Source organism: Trematomus bernacchii, unplaced genomic scaffold (assembly GCF_902827165.1).
Source record: "Trematomus bernacchii unplaced genomic scaffold, fTreBer1.1, whole genome shotgun sequence".
NCBI lineage: Eukaryota > Metazoa > Chordata > Actinopteri > Perciformes > Nototheniidae > Trematomus > Trematomus bernacchii.
The window spans coordinates 6883654-6905526 of NW_022987828.1; the positions used below are offsets into that span (position 1 = coordinate 6883654).

Genomic DNA, 21873 nt, shown 5'->3' on the forward strand with positions numbered 1-21873 from the left:
ACAGAGAGAGACAAGAGATGCATTTCAATGCTTAAAGAACAAAATTAATTATGGATTATTCAAAACTAAAGGTATTAAATATCACACATTTTAACCAGTATTTTTTTTACAATTAAAACAACCTGGAATTATAAGCCAAAGCAAAATTCAGTAATTTCTGCATTAAAGGACGTGAACACAAATGTATTGGATGTTATCTGATGCTTTTGGTCCTCTGATTGCTCATGAACAAACAAACAAAAACAGGGCAGTTGGAATGGTTGTTTTAGTTTTTTTTGTCTCATTCTCAAATGTATTTTTGGCTAATCCCACCCAGTGAGTAGGTATCTGCCTAAAACAAATCTCTGTTAAAGTGGAGTTTTGTATTTCTCCTCGGGTGTCGCTCCTCTCCTCCATCCTGCCCTGCTTCAGTGATTTTTTTTTCTTTTTTTCTGAGCTGAAAGACAGGACTTGGAGAGGCCGGCTTAAACTGAACAGCACTCCTGTGGGCTGAATGCATGCAAACCCAACAGGACGGACCACCGAGAAAAACACCGGGTTACAGACACACAGTCGATTCAGAAACAGATGATAAGAAATGTGAAGCTCTTTAGTTGTCACAGTGTCGGACCAGTCAACAGTAACCGGGAAAGATGGCGAGGACACAGACTCGCATGTTCCTCGCCTGGGCTTTGCTGGGAATTTTCTTCCTCGGTGTCTCGGTGAAAGGAGAGCTGCAGGGAGAGCAACAGGAGGAGGAGGAGGAGGAGGAGAGGTCCTGTCAGGGCGCCTTCGACCTCTATTTTGTCCTGGACAAGTGAGTGTCCGATAATATTTATGGCTTTGTTACTTTCCCATCGCTGCACATTGCCATGCAACCGCCCAGTGGTTTGGAAACGCGGAGCGCACCCGTCAGATTCAGTCTGTTGTTGTAACGGTACTCGTGAAAAGTAATCTACAAGTGTGAGCTGGGAAGTTCAGTTTTGATCAATTTGCTTTTGTGTCACATAATCTGTTTATAAAGTACAGCGGTTTGGTGTTTAATGGATCACGGAGAGCTCGTCCAAAACTATTTTACCCTCAGTGTTTTTATGTTTTAGTGTATTTTCGCATGCAGCCTATAGCATTGTACTTTAAATTGGGAGAACATTTCTCTCATAGGGGAATGCTTTTATTTTCATTTATTTTCGTCCGGTTCAAAGTGGAGAGGAAAACAGATCTAGCTTTTACCCACGGGATGTGGGCAGGGCGAGCAGGATGGATAGGGTTTCAGGCTGATGACGCCTGCGGACACAGCTGCAGCAGCGGCGGCCCCACAGCGGAGCAGCCTGTGATCCTAACACTATTCTTCTATCCCTTCACTGTAGGCCGATTGTATCCTGTCAAGGAAATGTAGTGACCAGAAGCTGAGCCCATTCTTTATTGTTTCCTGCAGAGAGTTAGATTTATTCAGATCTACTTAGGTTGTCGTTTTTAATGGAACAAAAACACCAAAATGACATGTATACTGGCACCAATTTCTAAGGCATAAGTTGTAAAGCATTATTGTCACTGATTATAACATTATGTATTATTACTTTATGAAGCCATAGTCAGTTGTAATAACAATGTTTGGATTGCGAAGTTATAACAAATCCTTGCTTTTTCTTTTTAATTGGCTTTTTAATTTGCCAGGGTGACACTTGCAATAGACAATTCAACCACCTAAATCTGCAGAAATAGGCTGCAGAATATCTGAACTAAAATCAAGTATTACTTGGGCTAGTTTTTTTTATATTAGTCGGTATAGGAGGAGAATAAATGAAGCCTGAGAGGATGTCAAAGGTCCACGGCTTGATCAGAATAAGAGACCTAGCCATTACCTAACACCTTGTGGACCTGTAGGCCACCAATACGCCCCTGAGCCTGTATATAATATGTATTCTGACTCAGACTAACCTAATGTCAGTCTTTGAATATCTTTGAGGCCATTTATATACACTTTTAGAGCCTAGAGCTCAATAGACACTTATGACTACGTGTAAGGCAAGAGGGATGCATATCCAGCCACCTCACAGCACCTTCAAACATACTGTACCTCTCATAATGGCATGTTTTTGGGCTGTATAAGCATGACCATTCCAGTAATTGTCTGTGTGCGAGCTCTCTGCAGACTGTGCTGCCGTTTATAGCTGCTCAGACGTTATAATTGACATTTTTGTCCTATCTTGGCTTGAGTTGCAAGGTGAGAATAAGCTTGTGGACACAAAACCATCAGACATGTCATAACATGCTAGTGAACAGAGAGGGAGATAGATAGAGTGGCAAGGAAAAAATACAAGGTTGAATTTGTTGTCCTATCTCTTTAAAAGAATAACAGCTTATAATCACAAAATGAGACTGAGAGCATTGATTTACAGTGAAGCTGATAAACACGTTGGTATCTGTGTGTTAGATGTTTTGAATGTACAGTGAGGTAATGGTCCTTGGGTACCCTATGATGCATAGCAGGACTCGTTGAGTGACATTTCACCTTGGTTTCAACACATTGATGATCTTTCGTATGTCCAGGGCAAACATCATGTCATTGGCTCTTCAGTCTTTACCCTTTGCTTCTGAAAGTTTCAGTGCAGCCTGGGGAGTGTGGCATGTCACGCATGGCCAAGCCTCTGGTACGCTGCTGTTTGTTTGACTGTCTGGACCTGCATGCTTCAGCAAGCCTTCAGGAAGATTATGCTCTCTCTCGCCAAGTTGGCACCGCTTTTTTTGCTGTTTTCCAGATCCTAAATGCCACACAGTGACCTAATCTAATCTACAGTGGTGGAGAACAGAGCAACATCTTGTATAAGAGATGTTTTTACGTGTCTCTACACTGATCTTCACATATTCACTGTTTGTCTCACCCACATGTTTTGCTTCGGCTTTACTGTCCAGAAGGCTAAGAGGCATGCTGGGTAGAGAATGTGTGTGCTCCACCAGAAACATAATAAATATTAGAAAACATTCCTACAATCCATGTCTGATCCACACTAAGTACCAGGCTGCACTTTTCCTCCCTATCTGGTTTCCCACAAAAATAATTATAGGTGTTTTTTATGGATACGTTTTGAACAGAGATTTCTTTTGACTGATTTCTTTTTTAGACAAAATTAGATATTTTTAAATTATTCAAACTCAGGAATGCAGGAAGAAAGGAGCCGACTATTTGCTGAATTAGTTTGATGGTGTATTATTTAGAAGTAATAGTTTCACACATACAATTAGGAGGGATTGTTTTTATAAATAATGATTCCGATTTTTTGATTTAACCAATGAAAAATCACTTTCTAACATAAGAACATACTTTCACTGGATGGAAACTGAGCTTTTGTTGTGTCTGTGTATTGCTGAACTCAGTGACTCTTAAGATAAAGGATTTTTTTTTTTTTAAAGAGGGAGAGCTATTCCCCCAGGAGACTCTGCCCGGATCAAGGCTTTTATCCTGCCCTCCCTTGTAGGGAAAAGGATAAGTGGAGCAGGAAGCGACTGGTTAAATGAGCAGTACAAAAGAACCATCCTGAGTCTAAGCAGCTCAGACTCTCTCTCTGTTTATGACCCTGTTACACACACACACACACACACACACACCCACACACACACACACACACACACACACACACACACACACACACACACTGTGTTTGATGTTGCGTCCTTCAATAGACCCTCGTCATATACAGTCTGACACTCACACTCACATTCACCCCCTGCTGGGTTTTACTCCTGTTGTTCATGTCGCATCCTTTTCACTCTGCGGACTGCCAACCTGTTGTCAGACTGGCTGTGCTCGCTAGGACCATCTGTTCCCCCTCACACTCACACACACACACACACACACACACACACACACATGCACAGTCACATAAACACAGATTCCCAACACATGGACCCACAGCCCAGCTGCCTGCTACATGGTCCCTGCTAGAGGCGGACTGCTACATCTGTCCCTGTCTAACCTCAACCCTCTGGCCCAGCAGCAATTAGCCCCCATTAGCAGCCCCCTGGGACTGGGCTTCATTAAGGACACTGTCGTATACACAGCAGCATGTAGCGGCTAACCAGCAGCTCTCACCGCTCACAGGTTACTGTCCGAACTAATGAAATGTGACGGAGAGCAAAGTCCTCGAATGCAGATAAAACAGTTGAAGGACGTTAAATCCCTTCCAATCTAAACTTAAGTGAAGCGATGGCCTTATTATACATTTTACAAATGAATAGTGATTAGCAAATTTTACTTTTTACTTATGGGTTTCGCCTCTGTTGTGAAGATAAAGGGTGGCTTAACAAGTTTGATAAGGTATAGATGAGGTTTTATGTGACCTTTTCTTACTTAAAGGGGACCTATCATGCAAAATGCACTTTTGTATGTCTTTTATACATGAATACGTGTCCCCGGTGTTCCAGGGAACTCACCAAGTGTCAGAAAACACAACCCTCTCTCTTTTCCTCCATACCCAAATCTCTAAAAACGGGGCTGCAACGGATCTGATAAAAACTGATCCAGATTTGAACATTTCTCTGACGTCAGGACGGAGGAGCTCCGCCTATACGGCCAACTCTCCACCTATCAGGGGAATGAGAGGTTGCCGTGGCATGGTAACAGCATGGTAACATGGCGCTCGTAAATCACATTGCTAACATTATGTTTTAGTGTGACACAAAAGGACAGCTGCAGTGATGGGGTTGTTGTTAGGTTTGGATGTATTGGATATAAACCAACTATTTTATCAATTCAAAATGTTGACCTAAGTTTAGGGATCATCAAAGGTATAACAGATCAATATGATGGGAACGTGAATGTCTGTCCCAGATTGAATTGCAACCTATTCAAAAGTTTGGCCACAAATCTTTATCCTGCGTTCAGTTCAATAACATTTGTATTTGATGTGGTTAATAATGAGTCATCCCAGGCAACATCCCATTATCCCTGATACATTCATGTTCTTGTTTTACAGATCTGGAAGTGTGAAGCATCACTGGATAGAGATTTACTCTTTTGTGGAGCAGCTGGCAAAGAAGTTCATCAGGTACAGGCAGTATTGGTAATTTAAAGAATTCGGATGTTTTCTGTTTTTGCTTGTGTTAATTTAAAACCACTGTGTGTTTGCAGCCCCATGCTGCGAATGTCCTTCATCGTCTTCTCTTCACAAGGAAAAATTATCCTAAAACTGACGGAGGACAGGTGAGGCCCGCATCTGAATAACACCTGGACCGTGTCTGGGTTTTTCCCTCCCTGCACTACACTTCCCCAGAATTGAACATGACCTCTCTTGTTGTGTTTATCTTGGGTTTTCCAAACTTCTCTATTTTCTCAACATATTTTCTCGCAAATCAAAATGTACTTGCACACAAATTCATCCAGTATTACTACTACCTTTCTCCTCCTAACTGTATAATACATCTTTGCTAATGTCTTTTGCTAAAAAGCTGATTCCTTACGATATATTTTGTCGGTTTTCTCTACAGGGAGGCCATCAACGGAGGCTTAGAAGCTCTGAGTAGAGTTATCCCTGGAGGAGACACATTTATGAACTTAGGCTTGGAGATGGTAAGAATGAGACTGAGAACCCAACATGTGCTCCACCAGCTTTCACTATAAGGTTTTATTCTAGAAAATATCCACTGAGTATTAATAGAGCCTGGCAGCTGGTACTGGGGCCAATTTGATTAGTATGAGGAGTGGCTCAGATCATCAGCATCATGACTTGCTGCTTCTTGAAAATGCTGAGCTTTGTGAAACTGTATTTTAAGTGAGGCATTCAAATTAAGTATAATTCCACACTTCTACCTTGGTCTAGTTTATTTTGTTTGGTCCTTCAGAAACATGTTTTGGTGGTTCAAGATTTAACATGTCTTTTAAAAGTATGTGTTTTATTTATAAATGTTTACATGGACTGGCCCCCCCTCCCTTAGGGGAATTCATCCACAAAAAACACACTGCACGCTGCACTAGGTCAGAAACCAGAGGAGACTGTGAGGTCCACCGTACGGACCACTTTTGGACAAAATGTCCTTTCCATTAAAGGCAGCTCATTGTGGAATAGCCTCCCAACTGAGATACGGGATTGTCCCACTCTCAATAGTTTTAAAGGTCAACTCAAAGAATGGTTGAGAAACAAACAGACGTGCAATCACCGCTAAATTCACTTTAACACAGGGGTATCTCCTCTTGCACTTTAGGTAGCTCTTTTATCTTCTCTTGCACTTTATATGTCGTTGCTGCTATATTGTATTACCATGTCATAAATACTCTTGCTCTCTTGCACTTTTTGCATATCATGTATTTTGTTTTTGCTATGTTTGTAAAATGTAATTTTCTTAAATGTTTTATGTGAGGGACTGCGGATGGAAATGAGCTCAAAGCTAAATCTGGCACTGTTACGCTTGACACATTTTTAATGTTTTAAGTGTTCATCACTGTGCATTGTCCCTGCCAAATAAACGATTAAATTAAATGAAAATGTCCAGATGAGATCCATGTTTAAAAACCTAAAGCAAAGACCAATCCGGTGTAGGATCATGGTTAATGCGATGTAAAAATAAAGTATTTCTTCATTTAATTTTTATCTTAGTCAATTTAACTGAACTCACTTCTTTGCAATTGCAGGCTAATGCACAGATTCATCAAGAGAAGCAAGGTAAGCCTTGTATAATTATGCTTTTTACATTAGATTACATTAAGTGCATTGTTTCAGAGAACATGAATATTTTGTGTCTTGCAGGGACAGCCAGCGTGATTATCGCTCTGACCGATGGAGAACTAAATGACTGGCAGTTTGATACAGCTCAGCGAGAGGTAAGATGTGTTATTTAGTAAAGGGGTTTGAGGAGGAAACACTTTTATTGAAAATATTTTTAGATTAAAGTCACTTGTTGGGACTTTAAAACTAATGTTTCCACACTTGAGGCTCTTGTGACTGAAGGTGGCAACTTTGTGTTTACTGGCACCAATTTTAATTTGGTCATCAAAGGTCCATAACAATGTGAAATCCCAAACACATTTTTAGACATCATTTATGAATTCAGTGCTTATTTGTAATTGTAAATTGTACATACAATAGTGTCATTTACTACTGTGGGGACTGAGAAAGTCCCCCCTAAAAAAAATCCAGAATCTCTTCAAAATCACTTTTTTATGTTTATTTGTCCTTTGTTTGCAGGCACAAAGGGCCAGGTCAATGGGAGCCATTGTTTACTGTGTAGGGGTCAAAGAATTCAACAAGACTCAGGTAGCATCCACAGAAGTATAGTACATTTAGCAAATACATGAAAAAGCAAATTACTTAAAATAATAGTTCTTTCTGTGTCTGTATGTTCTTCTAGCTTGCCACTATTGCAGACACTGTGGAACATGTGTTTCCTGTAACGGGAGGCTTCCAAGCCCTGAGGGGAATTATTGACTCGGTATGACACATACATAACCCCAAGCATACAGACTCGTTGACATACAGAGACATACACAATCTATGTGAGTAAATGGTCTTGTGACTTTTTTTTTCCTTTCGTCTTATCTCTCAGATCATTAAGAAGTCCTGCATTGAGATTCTAGCGGCCGAGCCGTCCAGTGTGTGCGCAGGAGGTAAGAGCGGCAGGGGGCTTCCCCTCCTTATCAAGACAGAAGGTGGTCACGGTGTGTGTTTGTGTCCGATGACAGTCATCTAAAGCCTCTGGAGGGGAACATGAGGTTGAGTTATCGCATGGACGCTTGTGACCACGGAGTGACAGAGAGCGTATTGTCATTCACGGCCGGGGGAAATTAGCATAGCCGCTTCAGCACAGCGTGTGTGCAAAAAAGAGGAGGGTGGGGGGACGGGTGTTGGTCAGAGGAATTAGCCGTGAATCTTTAAGCATGGCTGCTTCTCTGGCCTAGTTTGCCACATCATATATGTAAAAGGCGGTTTCAACCCTGTCCTGCTTCTTAACTCTTCTTCCATGTCCAGCTCTCATGCGTCTGGACTGCATTTTCAGGAAGTGAGAGGGACGGGGAGAGAGAGCTGTTATGTGTAGCCAGCAGGATGAATGAGCTCTGACATGACCTTATTAGGACTCACTTAAGAGAGTGCATTTGCGGCAGTGCTACCAGGACAACCAAAGGAGATTAGCATCCATTAGAGGGGATATGAAGAAGGGAAAGTATTGGGAGAAGATAGGAGGAGAAATGATTTTAGAGCAATGAAAATATTGCCTTGAAAGGACAAAAATGAGGAAGGTATATTAGAGTTGCCCCCATGTGATAATTACTGGCCTTTTGCCAGAGCCTGAGTGTGTCACTCGACATGTGCCCAAATATCCTCCAACAGCCTCATTTATTATTCGATTGATGAACAGTCTAATGGTCAGTGAACTAAGAAACCAAAGACCCACTTAAACCAAGGCCTGATTCTGGACTAATTAATGAAGGACAAAGATGTTAATGCGCTGATGCTTACAGTGCGCGGCAAAAGGCAAACCCTTTGTTGTGACATGATGTGTTTGAATATTTTACAGCTCTAATTTTAGACTTCCAATGCTTATATCTTATGCTTTACGTTTCTGTAAAGAAAATAACTTCTGTCCCTCGCTCAAAGCTTGTTCTTGCAGTATAATGTGATATCATCTTATTGTCAAGCACAATTTAGCAGGAGTTTGCTATTATTTCCCAAGAGGTTTGAATGTAACCTTCTTCCCTCATCCATCCACAGTGATGCATTTACATGTACTTGCATACTGACGTATTGCATAGGTATTGTGACAGTCTCTCTCTCCGTCTCCTCGCATATTCACACAACAGACATGCTTTACACAAACGCACACACACGTTAAGATGTTCTTTAGTCAGCTCACACACACACACACACACACACATACACACTTACACACATGTCCCTCACATTGATTTGAAGTGACCAGACCGAGCTGCCTGCAAACAGGCCATCAGACCGGACAGTGAACGTTGGGCCCCACTATCAGACATGACAGCAATGATTCTACCCCCCCCACTCACACACACACACACACACACACACACACACACACACACACACACACACACACACACACACACACACACACACACGCTCACACACACACACACACACACGCACACGCACACGCACACGCACACGCACACACACACACACACACACACCCACTGAGAGGACACTGAGAGTTGGGCCTTAGATCTAACATGACAGCAGAGATTGCTGCTTTCATTAACGTCTGACCCTTTCCTCCCTGTTGTTCTGCCCTCCTTCGCCCCTCCCTGCCCTTCACTGTCCCGTCGCACTAACGTGATTGAAGAGCCGCCGTTCGGACAAGCCGTAGCCCATATTCTCCACGCACACGAAACACACATGCATGAACGTGTGCGTAGTTGCACACAGACACACATTCATACAAATGTAATTCTTGTCAGACACTCAGGTGTAGATGTAAATGAACATGTGGCCACAGAGGAGAGGGCAGAGCATGTGTTGTACATGTCAGCAGGGCACCACCAGTCCCTGCCCACCATGTGTCTGACAGCACTGACCTTTTAGCCCATCAAGCCTCGGTGTGTCAGGGTGTGTGTAGAAGATGTTCAGATTGAGACATTTTCATTGTGTGCCCATCAATGACAACACACAATGACTCAGGATTTAGTATTTTAAATAAGTATTTAATCGTAGATGTTAAACTGTTACATGTCAACATAGTGCAATGTACCACACTGTTCCTGGTGAATAAAGCCATTTTATATATCACATTTTACTTTCTAAAATAGTGGGACCATTATCAGTCTGCAATAAGACAGTTGTCATTGGAGTAAAATCTGCTTATTTCTCCAACACTTTAAAGTAAACATAACAACAATAGGGCTTGGGTTAAAGAAACAAGGGGACATTTTAGCTAGACTACATTGACTTAAATGTTAAATATAATCTCATGATTTAAAAATGTGTTATATTTCAACATTGACTGAAAGTGTACTAACATAGTTACTTTTTTCTTTGCTTATGGTGAGACTAAATTGCCTAAGATTTTAGTCCAGAAAAATAAATTTCGTTCACTTAATGTGATAATAACTAAGATTACATTTAAAATTAGCTGAAAAAAAGACCACTGGTGTGCACATCCGCCCTGTCTCAGTGCAGCTTATGCTTTTTGATGGTAACATTGCGTGAAAGGGGGGGGGGGGGGGTGACAGCTGAAGCAGCCACTGCACTGAGCAATAATAATAATTTGTGTTAAACCCTCCAATTAAGTGGGACATTGTTGTGGCTGCAAACCACATAAACCATAAGTTAATGTGAAATAAATACAATCAAACTTATTATAATATATTTTTATTGTTGTAATTAATGAGTGTTGTGGTTGTGTTTTCTAGAAGAATTAGGGCAGGAGGAGGGAGAAGACATGGAACATGGTTAACAGTAAATATATTTGGCTGTCTGTCATGGGAAGTGTAGTTAATTGGGTGGTCTTAGTGTGTTCCTGTGTGTATACTTATCTGAGTCTAGCTAAAGAAATGACATGAGCAGTATTGACACATTGCAAGTCATTGAACAACTGTAAATAAGCACACACTTTATTGAAGGTTTTATCTTTCTGAGTTTGGATAACTACACTTTCTGCACAAACTAATGCATGCAGTTGAGTAATATGTATTATCTGATAACCATATTGTATATGTAGTACATACAACTTATCCCAGTCTTTTGAGAGCTGTATTTCCATCTGTCTTGCACATCAAAACTTTTCTTCCTGGATTTCATCCAATAGCCAATCTGCACTCTTAAACATTTTTACAGCATCTGTAAATATGTAGAGATGACCGGTAAAGTGATTTTATTTTCTCCACTCAGCGCTACCTCTAGTTTGTGTGTCTGTACTTATGACTTTTCATAGCAGTGAGTGTGACCTTTAGTCACATATACACCAACATGATGTTTTTATCCAGTGATCTTCACGCTTGAGCTTTAAATGTTAAAGGTGTGGCAAACCCTCAGTTCTATTAGCCAGTATAATGCTAGAGGAAAGCTGAGTGCACAGCCAGAGACCACACACACACACAAATACCAACATGTGCACATTCAAACGCATAATGAAGACATGCACATGCTTGCACATTCCTCTGAAAAACACAAAGGCACTATATGCATACAGTATGTACACTACATTGCATACATATGCATACAGACATGTGTTAATGGTGCCATAGGTAAGGTCAGACCTACTTTGACAGTGCTGTGCTGTTCTGGGCCCTGCAGGCATGTTTTTAAGCAAGTGTTTTTTCCCCGCTCTCTAACATATGCTGGGTAGCAGCCACATAGACACTCCAGCATATGCTGGCAAGCCACTGTCAGTGCGCTTTAACAGTGCCTGGGGGAAGCTAAAGGTCAACAACACACACACATATGCACACACACCTTCTGGCAACTGCATGGCACACATTTGTGAATTGCAGCACTATTAGCATTAGCACCATTGGAGCTTATTATGGCCTTTCCACACATACATGCACAAGCACACAAATATAAACAAGCGGAAATGAGGCATGCACAAGTATCGCCTGCCGAAGTTGAGCACATCGGGGAAAGGAGATGCCTGCTAGCAATTGTGTTCTACTTAACTGAACTAAAATAGGAAACTGATTTTTATCTTTGACATCTCTTACATACAGCTGAAAATATGTGTTTTACTATGGTTATGTGTAAATGTGGATATTGCTAATAATGGTGCTTACCTTTTTTTGGTGTCCCTCAGAGCGTTTCCAGGTGGTGGTGAGAGGAAATGGCTTCCTCCACGCCAGAAACACTGACCAGGTGCTCTGCAGCTTCAAACTGAATGATACACACAGTGTGGGTAAGTTACGCAACCGTACACAAGCTTACATTTTAATGCATCATCTGGTTTGATTTGTGCATTTAAGAAAAATGTGAGAACCAGGTTTAGGCTGCAGATGTTCTCCTACATAAAGTGTGCCTGTCTCCCCCTGTGCAGATGAGAGACCAGTTGACATAGAGGATACCTTCCTGCTCTGTCCTGCTCCTGTCGTGGATGAGGTTGGGAGGTAAGCTGCACATGTCTTTTGGCTGCCCCTGCTTTTCACCCCCCCACACTCGTACTCAGCCATCAGTCCAGTTGCTAAGCTCTCCGCATTCAGCTGTAACGCTCTGAGCCCAGATATTTGCCAGCTGCACGCAAGTTTTGTATGGACACAGAAGAATGCTGTCCTTGAACAAATTAGGGCCAAAGTCATTGAGTGTCTGTGATCAATCAGTGTTTGTCACAGCTAACGAAGCCAGACACCAATCACAAGGGGACAACAGGAGTAGAGCCCAGGAACACGACTTAATGAGAGCCTGCTGGAGAGGACCTTCGCAACTGTGTGTGTGTGTTTGGGTGTTGTGTGATGTATCCCAATCTCTGTCTGACACTTTGGGAGAGCAAAAGTGTGACTGGAGTCGGCGGGGCAGTGTAAAGTTTCCTCTGAGGGCTTCCAGCTTGGCTCCTGGTCTTTCAGAGCAGAAGTTTCTTGCGGGGCAGCGATGGACCGAGGCCCAGCAGCCTCCCCGGCCCCGATGCCTTCAGTCCCGTACATAATTATACACTCCGGCCCGCGGCCTCAGACACCTCCCAGTCATCATCTGTCTTGTTGCTGTCACTCAGATTTGTAGCGTGATTTGAGTTTGTCTTGTCTGCTTGTGAAAAGTACTGCTTCGAAGGGGAAGTACTGTTCAGAGATGGGGAAGAAACTACATGTTTTCACACTGTGGCAGCAGCCATATTTAAGAATCACATACAGTATTATTTTTACCTGCATGTTATCACAGATGTGGCATGGAAATGGAAGGGAAACTATCAGAGGATATAAGTGGATCAGAAACAGTCAGCAACAATTGACCGTTTCCACTGCAGACGTTTTTACTTTGTGGAAAAAGCACAGGTGAAATGAATGCCAGTAACAATGGCTCTGTGCTCGAAGTAGCTATGAGCGTTAATGTTATTGCTAACTCCTGAGATTTTCCTACAAGGAAAAAGTCAATTTGCCTAATTTACAATCCAGCAATAGTTGTAGCTGGTAGGGTTTTCTTGCAGGGGGTGCTGCTCCTCCTGAGAGAGGAGCAAAAATCATCATTACTCACTGCAATGGTGCCTGAAGGAGGCGTCCTTCCATGTAACAGAAAACCATTAGAGCAGAGTCAGCACTGCCTTATCATCCTAAGTGCCACTAAAGAGGAAGTCAGCTGTGAATGGCTGAAGGGCCCAGAGGAGGCCAGCAGCCGGATCATGAGTTCTGGGCTGCAGTGCAACACTGACAGATAGATATGGAAATGTGAAGTGAGGTGAGTGAGAGAGGGCCACTGTACAGGCTGGACTGGTGTTTGATATAATAAATAAGTCCCTTTGTGTACTGCTGTTTTTAGTCTCCTGAACCAAATTCTCTTTCTCATCACCCAAGATCATCAGATTTTATATTTTAACTATTTTTACATCTGTCAATGTAAAGAAAGAAACAATTAGGTTTGAGCACAAGGTCCATTTGCATGATTTGTCTTAGGCCTTCAACATTGTCTCATGGCCTTCCTCAGTGAATAAAATTACCCAGAATGAAGTTGAATTTTGAGGCAAAAGATGCACTTTAAAGCTTAACTACTGAAGTCAGTCATCACAGCATCTGTCTGAGGCAGAATCATTAAGTGACTAGTAAATGAAAGGCATTTATAAAACACAGGGGGAACGAATTAGATGTGTGTACCTAGAAATGTGCTACACATCAGGAAAGGAACTAATAGTGTAGAGATTGCCTACTCTTACATTAGAAAGTAACATTTTCCATTGTAATTGAACAAACTTGATCTAAAATAATCATAAGCTGTTGCCCGGAAATGTCAGATCACATTATAGGTGAACTGCTTCCTGTTTTGGGGTTGTGAAGTCTGTGCATGAAGTCGGAGGAACTCCAGCTCCCAGCATCACCTCTTACCAAAACCTCAAAGAGACCCTCACTCACCTCCTGCTCCACCCAAGCCTTGTCGCATATAATGAAGTCATTGACGTTGCTGTCACACAAATGTATGTTGACTGGGAACCTTCCGGATGCAGCTCCCCCGCCTACACACCACACACACACACACACACACACACACACACACACACACACACACACACACACACACACACACACAGGGGGCAAAGACATATATAGTGGGCAGTTTAATGATTGATAGGGGCTGAGATGTATCTGTCAGACAGGAGCTGATAGCACCGCGTCCCCTGCCTGCCTGAAAGGAGGCCTGGCCATATAATGGGAAAGGGGGGGGGAGAAGTAGAAGAAAAGATGAGTGGCACCTGCACCGCCAATTTCCCCCTCTGAAGTCAGTGTCAGCATGAGTTATGAGACGAGCTACAGTGGTATGGAGAGGATACAGGAGGGGTGAGGAGGCGAAAACAGAGTCAGTGATTGAGGAAGGGGTCTCAGAAGGGAGGGACAGTGCTGAAGGGATGTAGAACAGGAAAGGCCCTCCTCCTACCATCCCCCACTCTGTTTCCTCCCCTCTGCTCTCCCTCCCCACCCCTGCAGTGACCTCCCCCCTCCTCAAATCTAAACCCAGAGCTCAATGCCCCCCTTGTCTATCCCCCCTAAAAACCATAAGAACAGCACAAGAAGCCGTTCTCAATTCTTTCCCAAACCTATAACAACAATCCAGCTGCCTGCGTATCCACCCTCTTGTCTTGTTTTTCTTCTCAAGGGAGACACTACAGGCGTTCTGGCTATTTTTGCTTCAACCACATGACTTCTCTTAGTGACTAGTGAAAAGACAACATCTAAAAACATATTTGGGTATTCATTTACTACACTTTGTATATTTGGGGATGTAGTTGGAGATATAGATTTCTTTAAATCACAGAAAGTGAGTTGGATCAAAAAGGCCTTATTTGCATGTTTAAACATAACATTTAAGAGAAGTTGTTATACAAAAAAGATTGTCCTTGTGTAAATAATCTACTCGGGAAGTTTCATGGTGATAATCTTTGTTTTTAAACCCTTCACCTGAATTACTTAACTTCATATTCCGCTCATACCTCAATCCCGTACAGTCTTTGCTTCCATCTACCTCACTCTCTGCCCAACTAAGACTAAACGTTTACTCCTGTGTCCTGTCCATGCCCTGCTTGTCTTCCTGCAATTAGCTGCAGATATCAGCCGAGATTCTGGAGAATAACAAGTAATTTAGCTGTCTGTGGTTTCCACATTAGAGTTCTGAGTCTGATCCAAACAGAAGATTCCTTCTGAGGGTGGAGAATTCCCTGACCTTTTTTAAAGACTCTGGTTTTGTGTCTATGTCAGCATGCTGATTTTTGCTTTAAGGGCTGCAAGTATGGACACAGTAGATGGAGGAATGTGTTTGACATCCCGGGCAACTTGTACAGTAGCAGCAACAAAACCGCAAATGTGTGCATGTTAAGCTGGAGTGCACTCAAGTGTGTTTTGAATTTCGTGTCAGACGATACAACCAGTCAAAAGCTGTTGTTTTTTCCCAGGGTGATCTACCTGCAGGTGAGCATGAATGAGGGCCTCTCCTACATCACCAGCTCTGTCCACATCACTACCACTGAATGTGTGAGTACATCCTGTGTGCAGATTCACTTCTATCACAAAACAACACACGATATTTCCCTCTGGCATGCAGCCTTATTTGAATAAACTTTCACCCTTATATTTTCTCTTGGTTCTTTAGTCTTCTTCTTCTGTCCTTCCTCTCTGAGCTCTCCTCTGTTGTGTCTGTCATCAGAGGAGGCTGTGAGTACTTTGGCTTTTCATTTTCACCATTTTCTCGTCCATCATCTGTAAATCCAGTTTAATCTAATTCCCGTCACTCTGTTCTATGTGCAGTTTGACGGCACCATCGTGCTGGTGTCCTTGTTGGCGGTGTTCCTGTTGTTGGCTCTGCTGATGATGTGGTGGTTCTGGCCTCTCTGCTGCACTCTGGTAAGTAGAACTTCAGACTTTAGGATGCAAACTTCAAACATTGTTTAATTACCAGTGGTGGGTAGAAAGGGAACACACACGCCTACACTGCAGACTGCATCCAAGCCTCTCCTCTCAGGATTCAGTAATGACAGTGAAAGTGTTTTGTTTTTTAACAGATAGTAACTTGTATTTTTTGGTTTACTGTTTCTTGATATGATACTTTAATGCAAATAAAAATTGCACTTCACATGTATTATTAACTGTTGAGGACCTGTTCAAACTGATATACTAAATTGCATAAAATGAAGTCACACACTATATTATTTAAAGAGTTTTTTAACCATTTTTATTTACTCTACCCACCACTGTTGATTATATATTTGGCATGGCATTTCTTCCTTTCCCTTCAGGTGATCAAAGAACCTCCACCACCTCCTCCTCCAGAGCCAGTAAGACTTGTTTTTTCACTCATTATAACCACTTATTAGTGACGTTATTGATAGGGTAGTGTTGTTGTTAATATCAATATTAGTATGTTTGGGAGATAAGGTGCTGTTTCATGTAATTGCGTCTCGCTCTCAGGAGTCAGACGATGAGGATGGGATGCCCAAAAAGAGGTGGCCCACAGTGGATGCATCCTACTATGGAGGAAGAGGAGTGGGTGGCATCAAACGCATGGAGGTATGTATTCTCACACAGACAAACACACATACACTCAAAAGGATATACCTTCTAATGAGTCTTTCTTAGGTGCGGTGGGGGGAGAAGGGCTCGACTGAGGAAGGGGCAAAGTTGGACAAACCTAAAAATGCAGTTGTAAAGATGCCAGATCAGGAATTTGAACCGTATGAGCCCAAACCACGAAAAGCACGACGTGGACCGCAAGAGCCGAGGAAGTGGTACTCACCCATTAAGGTTAGTCTGTTAAGCATTACTTTACAATTACCATGTATTTTTAGTTTTTTTTTTTAAATTATTAATCGATGACACTATTTCCTCTTTCTTGATCCTCTCAGGGAAAGCTAGATGCTGTGTTGTCTCTGTTCAGGAGAGGTTACGACCAAGTATCTCTGATGAGACCACAGTCTGGAGACGAGGTGAGCCTCACACTCAACTGCATTTTGACCTGAAACACTACAAGAAAAATCTGATGTGCCAAAAACAGGCATGATGACTAAAACCAATTTGGTAATTATGTGTCGTTTTGGGGATTGCCCTGTGGGTAACAACCACCTAAATATGAACCGGTTGGTACAGATTTAAGTGGGGTTTTCCATCTTGTGGACGATTGAGCATCCGCATTACATGTCTGTCACATTGCATAAAGACAACATGTGTCATTGAGCAACATGCACTATCTTCAACACAGCAGCTCAGTGCGGATACTCCACACACACACTGACACGCACACAGTGAGTCAATGAGCCACTGATATCGCTCTCTTAGACAAAGCTGCCATTGTTCACGCACAAGGAGCACTGTACTCTTCTGTACTGGCCTATGAGAATTGACTGGGTTTTATTTTGTTTCCAAATAACACATCACTCATGACTTTCAAGTGATAATGATAAAAACGTGTCAAACTTTGTATTATTTTAACTTAAAATATAAAAATGCTACATTGCTGCTGCTTCTGAAAAGTCCTAAATGATGACATCACTGTGTGTGACAGGACCAGGGAGCAGAGCGGCTCCTCTTATCTGACCTTGACCCTGTGTAAGGCATCCCATAACCCCACCGACATGTTTTCATGATTATACTGGTTGTCATGGTGAAACAGCTGCTCCGCTGTGAATGGTTGCATTGTCGCGTCTCATAGCAGAGGCCAAATCGCTGTTTAATATATTGATTTGCTCTTTGAAAGGCATGATTCATCCAAACTATGTAACAGTAGCATTGAGTGTGTGTGTGTGTGTCTACTGTATCTAGAGTCTATAAAACTGGTCATCTTCAATGGTTTGATCCTCTTTCCATCTTTGATTTTTTCTTTTTCCTAAGCAGAACAATTAATCTCTGTCAGAGCAGGAGTTTCCAGAGTCTTTGTCAGACACTTTCTGTGGGGCTGTGATTCAACAATGACCCCCACGATTCCCTTCACGAGTCATTAACTGAGGAAAATAAAAATGACACTTCTCCGAGCGGGGTAAAAGATGCACTTTTGTTGCAAAGCCGATAGTTGTTCAGAACTGGTGATAATAGCCATATCAGACATGAAAGACGACAGATGATTTAAGGATTTCTCTTTGACAAAAGCCAGGCTCAGATCTGAAGTCCCCACAGTAGAATCGAACATCTCTATGAAAGCGAGATGCTGCAGCTGAATGACACACAGCAGAGCAGGAATACAAAGAGTCCAACAAGGTGGCAAAAAGCACAGCGATAACTAGCGCGGATCAGACCTCTCCACGCAGATTGTTGTCCATCAGCTCAGGAGGAGCTTGTCCTGCTTTCTCCCCACATTACTCCTACATCACTGCATCTGCAAACGGCCATCAGCGGGGCTGCCAGTTTCTGCCACACTCCCCGTTTGCATCTGATCTCTCTCTACTTTGTGTGTGTGTGTGTGTGCGCGCGTGCATGTCACTGCATCAGCTCTCCAGAGTGAGCGTCACACAAACAGATGGGGAGTTGAAAGGCCACGAGCCATATTGTGACAGAAGAGATTCCCTTCTTTTGTCCTCAGAGCTGATGGCTCTGATGGCCCCCGTCGCACAGCACAGAGCCGACCACAGGGCCGCCACCATCCCTGCGTCCTCACACACAGGGGCCACAAATGAGCTCAGCAGAACCTCCCCTAATACCCATCACTTCACTTAGAGAATCACTTCATTCAAAATACAAAAACAAACAGATTTCCTCATTTGCCTCTACTATCTGAGCATGCAGACAGTTCAAGTTTAACTAAGGTTGTGTGTCAAATTCAATCAAGGTGAATGAAATTTATGTTTGTGGTGTCAAATTTGTTGACAAATCATCATAAACTCATGATCCACTTACTCCCTTGTAATGGAGATTTAACCTTATTTTATAGTTTGGGATATTTGGATACCCCAACCTTTGAATATACTGTGAACATGGCATTATCTAAGTATTCCAAGCTTCAGAGCAACATATGTAGCCTGTGAAGTGTTTTAACTCACACATGGAGCATTTTCCTTATGTGAGTGGATTGCTGAATTGTCATGCGAAGTGACAGGCAGAGCTGTCAGGTCAGATGTGCGTCTCCACTCTGGTTTTCCTCACATTTTCTTTACTATAATGTTGTCAAATGTGTGCTCGCATCAGTTCCCTGTAAACGGCCGCAAAGTATCTGCTTTGTGTGTGTGTGTCAGTGTGCCGCTGTGTAAGGGCAAACTCTTGGGGCTCAGAAGGAGAAACGGACGCTAGACAGAGACAGTTTTGAAGTAAGATGCTGGAGGTGTTTTATGGGTTTTGTTTTTCTCCTAGAAAGAACTCAAGGGTTTGAAGTAAACAATCACCAACAGGGAAAAGTGACAGATATCACAGCCAAAGGGGTACAAGGGGAGATTGACCATCGCAAGTGGCACATTGCTGACCCCTCATCTATCGATCGAGAAGTGCAACAAATCTTCTCTTTGCAAATGTTCTAAAGCATCAACAATGTTGTGTTTTTGGTGCTCTCTTGCAGCCAGCCCCCTAACCTTTCCCTGCCTCTCTTTCCGTTATTCATGAGGCTGAGGTTTCATTCAGGCCATATGTTCTGGTGGAGGCATGCTTACAGTCACACACACACACAAACACACTCATATTCATGAGCTTGTGTTCTCATCGTGTCCATATGCTCTCACTGGTGTAGTGCTGCTGCTCTGCTGCTCACAAACTGGCCTTTTCACCACGGCGGGGCGACAAGACCGAAGCAGTCACCCCCCCCCCCCAACCGGGCAGACCCCAATCAATTACACACCCCTCATACACACACACACAAAGGCCCCCTCAGTCAGAAAGCTACTGATGCTGCGGTCCTCTTATTGGCCCCTGTGTGACTTTAGGGCCTCTCTGTTTAATAAGGTGTTATAATCAGACCACCAAGGGTCTGTGACACCGGGACCTACTCTACATCCTTCACACACATTGACTGAGCAAGACTGTGTGTGTGTGTGTGTGTGTGTGTGTGTGTGTGTGTGTGTGTGTGTGTGTGTGTGTGTGTGTGTGTGTGTGTGTGTGTGTGTGTGTGTGTGTGTGTGTGTGTGTGTGTGTGTGTGTGTGTGTTTTTTGCAGGGGAGACCATCAATGAGAACAATAAGAGACGCGTTCCATTCTCCCTGACTTGTAAATTATGTAAAACACCAAGGGGCCTCTGTTAACTATTGTGGGGATATTGAAATCCCCTCTTTACATCCCAACAAGTCAACCACATAAGAGACATAAACCACTTTCTGTTCTGCGTCAAGAGAGGCCAAGTCACAGCAGAGGCTCCTGTAGAAGAGGAGGGGAAATGGGTAAAGCTGCAGACTGCAAAAGCATGTGTGTGTGTGTGAGTGATAACGTTGTCAGAGTCTTTGCTAGCATCACAGCTATTGTGGTGCAGGTGTGGACAGAGGACAGAAGCAGCTCTGTGCGCCATCCACAGACAGGAACACACACGCCTCTGTCATAAGAGCTTGGCAAAGACTCACACACACACCCTGTTGGCCTTTGGATCTAACAAGCTCATTGAGATGCACTGCATTTAAATCTGTACTCTGCATTGAAAAGATGTCCGTCTGTGTGTTTTGCAGGGTCGCTGTATTAATTTCCAGCGAGTCAAAGATGGGGAGTCCACCCCGAGCAACCGGCCCCCTCCTCGCACTCATCACTCCCCGGCCCCTCCTCCTCCTCCTCAGCCCGCCGAAGAGCGACCTCTTGTGTCCAACTCTGTCCCTCGTACCAAGCCTCCGTCGAGAGGGCCCCGCACCACGCCACCCTCCCGCGCACCCCCCCCTGCTCACCAACCCCCTCCAGGTAGACCCCCAGCCCGTGCACCCCCGGGGCCACCAGGACCCCCACCATCTCGACCCCCACCCAGGATCTGATGATGAACAAGGGGGCCTCCTACTAAACAAAGTGATACATCAATTAATTCCATAAAACACCCATGTCAGTCTTTCATCCTGAAGACAGCAGAGACATTCAATCTTAAAAAGCCAGACGCTCTGATTTGGAGCGCTGTGTTTTGTTGCTGGACAGCAGAAATATATTTATCTCAATATCAAAATCTACTGAGTTTCATAAAAGAAAACTTTTGTAAAACAAAAATGCAAACATTATAGAAACAACAAGCATGTAGTTACTTGATTAAGCCTGTGTGTACAGTATTAAATGTGATGGTTAGAGGATGTGCAAACATTTTTGGAAACTTAAGTGTTGCTGAAAGTTATTTTAGGGGGTTATTTGAGGGTAAAGTTTACTTAGGGTTGGTAGAGAATAATGTCTAACGAGGAGGTGGAGGAAAATACAGCATGTAGAGAAAGATTATTGGAATTTAATTTATGTTGGCTTTGTTTGTTTTACTTTACACTTTCTTTAAAAAATAATCTGACTAATTCATCTTTTTTTACATTTTGGGGACATTTTAGGGTAAAGGTTCAGTGATACTATTGCAACTGCAGGGCAGTTACTCCATATTTTATTTATTATAACACAAACCCTGTCTGCATCTGTTTTCTATTTAGTGTCAGGTCGGTTTCTGGCTTTTTTTTATTTGAGTTAGGGGAATGTTAGGATGGATATTAGGAAGCATTCTGGCTTGGCATCAGATGTATTTGTGGTCTTACTAGCATTAAGTTAAAGATTACACAGGAATTGTTTATTGTACTGCATTAAGTGACTGAAATGATCCTTTGCATTATTTCTTAAATAACAACCTTTTGTGTTTGTCTCCATTAAACAATGTTTTTTAAATGCTGTCTGGAAGTGAATTCTTTACGTTCATTAGTTAA

General features: G+C 42.8%; 1 protein-coding gene across 1 annotated transcript; it reads left to right on the plus strand.

Annotated features, from left to right (window-relative positions):
* The first annotated feature begins 390 nt into the window (after positions 1-390).
* Positions 391-21835, plus strand: antxr1d (ANTXR cell adhesion molecule 1d). The gene is made up of 18 exons (XM_034152098.1): positions 391-796; positions 4953-5024; positions 5108-5179; positions 5464-5545; positions 6605-6635; positions 6720-6793; positions 7158-7226; positions 7321-7401; positions 7516-7576; positions 11722-11820; positions 11959-12028; positions 15505-15583; positions 15857-15952; positions 16345-16383; positions 16517-16615; positions 16685-16849; positions 16951-17031; positions 20674-21835. Exons 1-18 carry the CDS (start codon positions 633-635, stop codon positions 20965-20967), a joined length of 1728 nt encoding a protein of 575 aa, XP_034007989.1. The 5' UTR covers positions 391-632; the 3' UTR covers positions 20968-21835.
* The last annotated feature ends 38 nt before the right edge of the window (positions 21836-21873 follow it).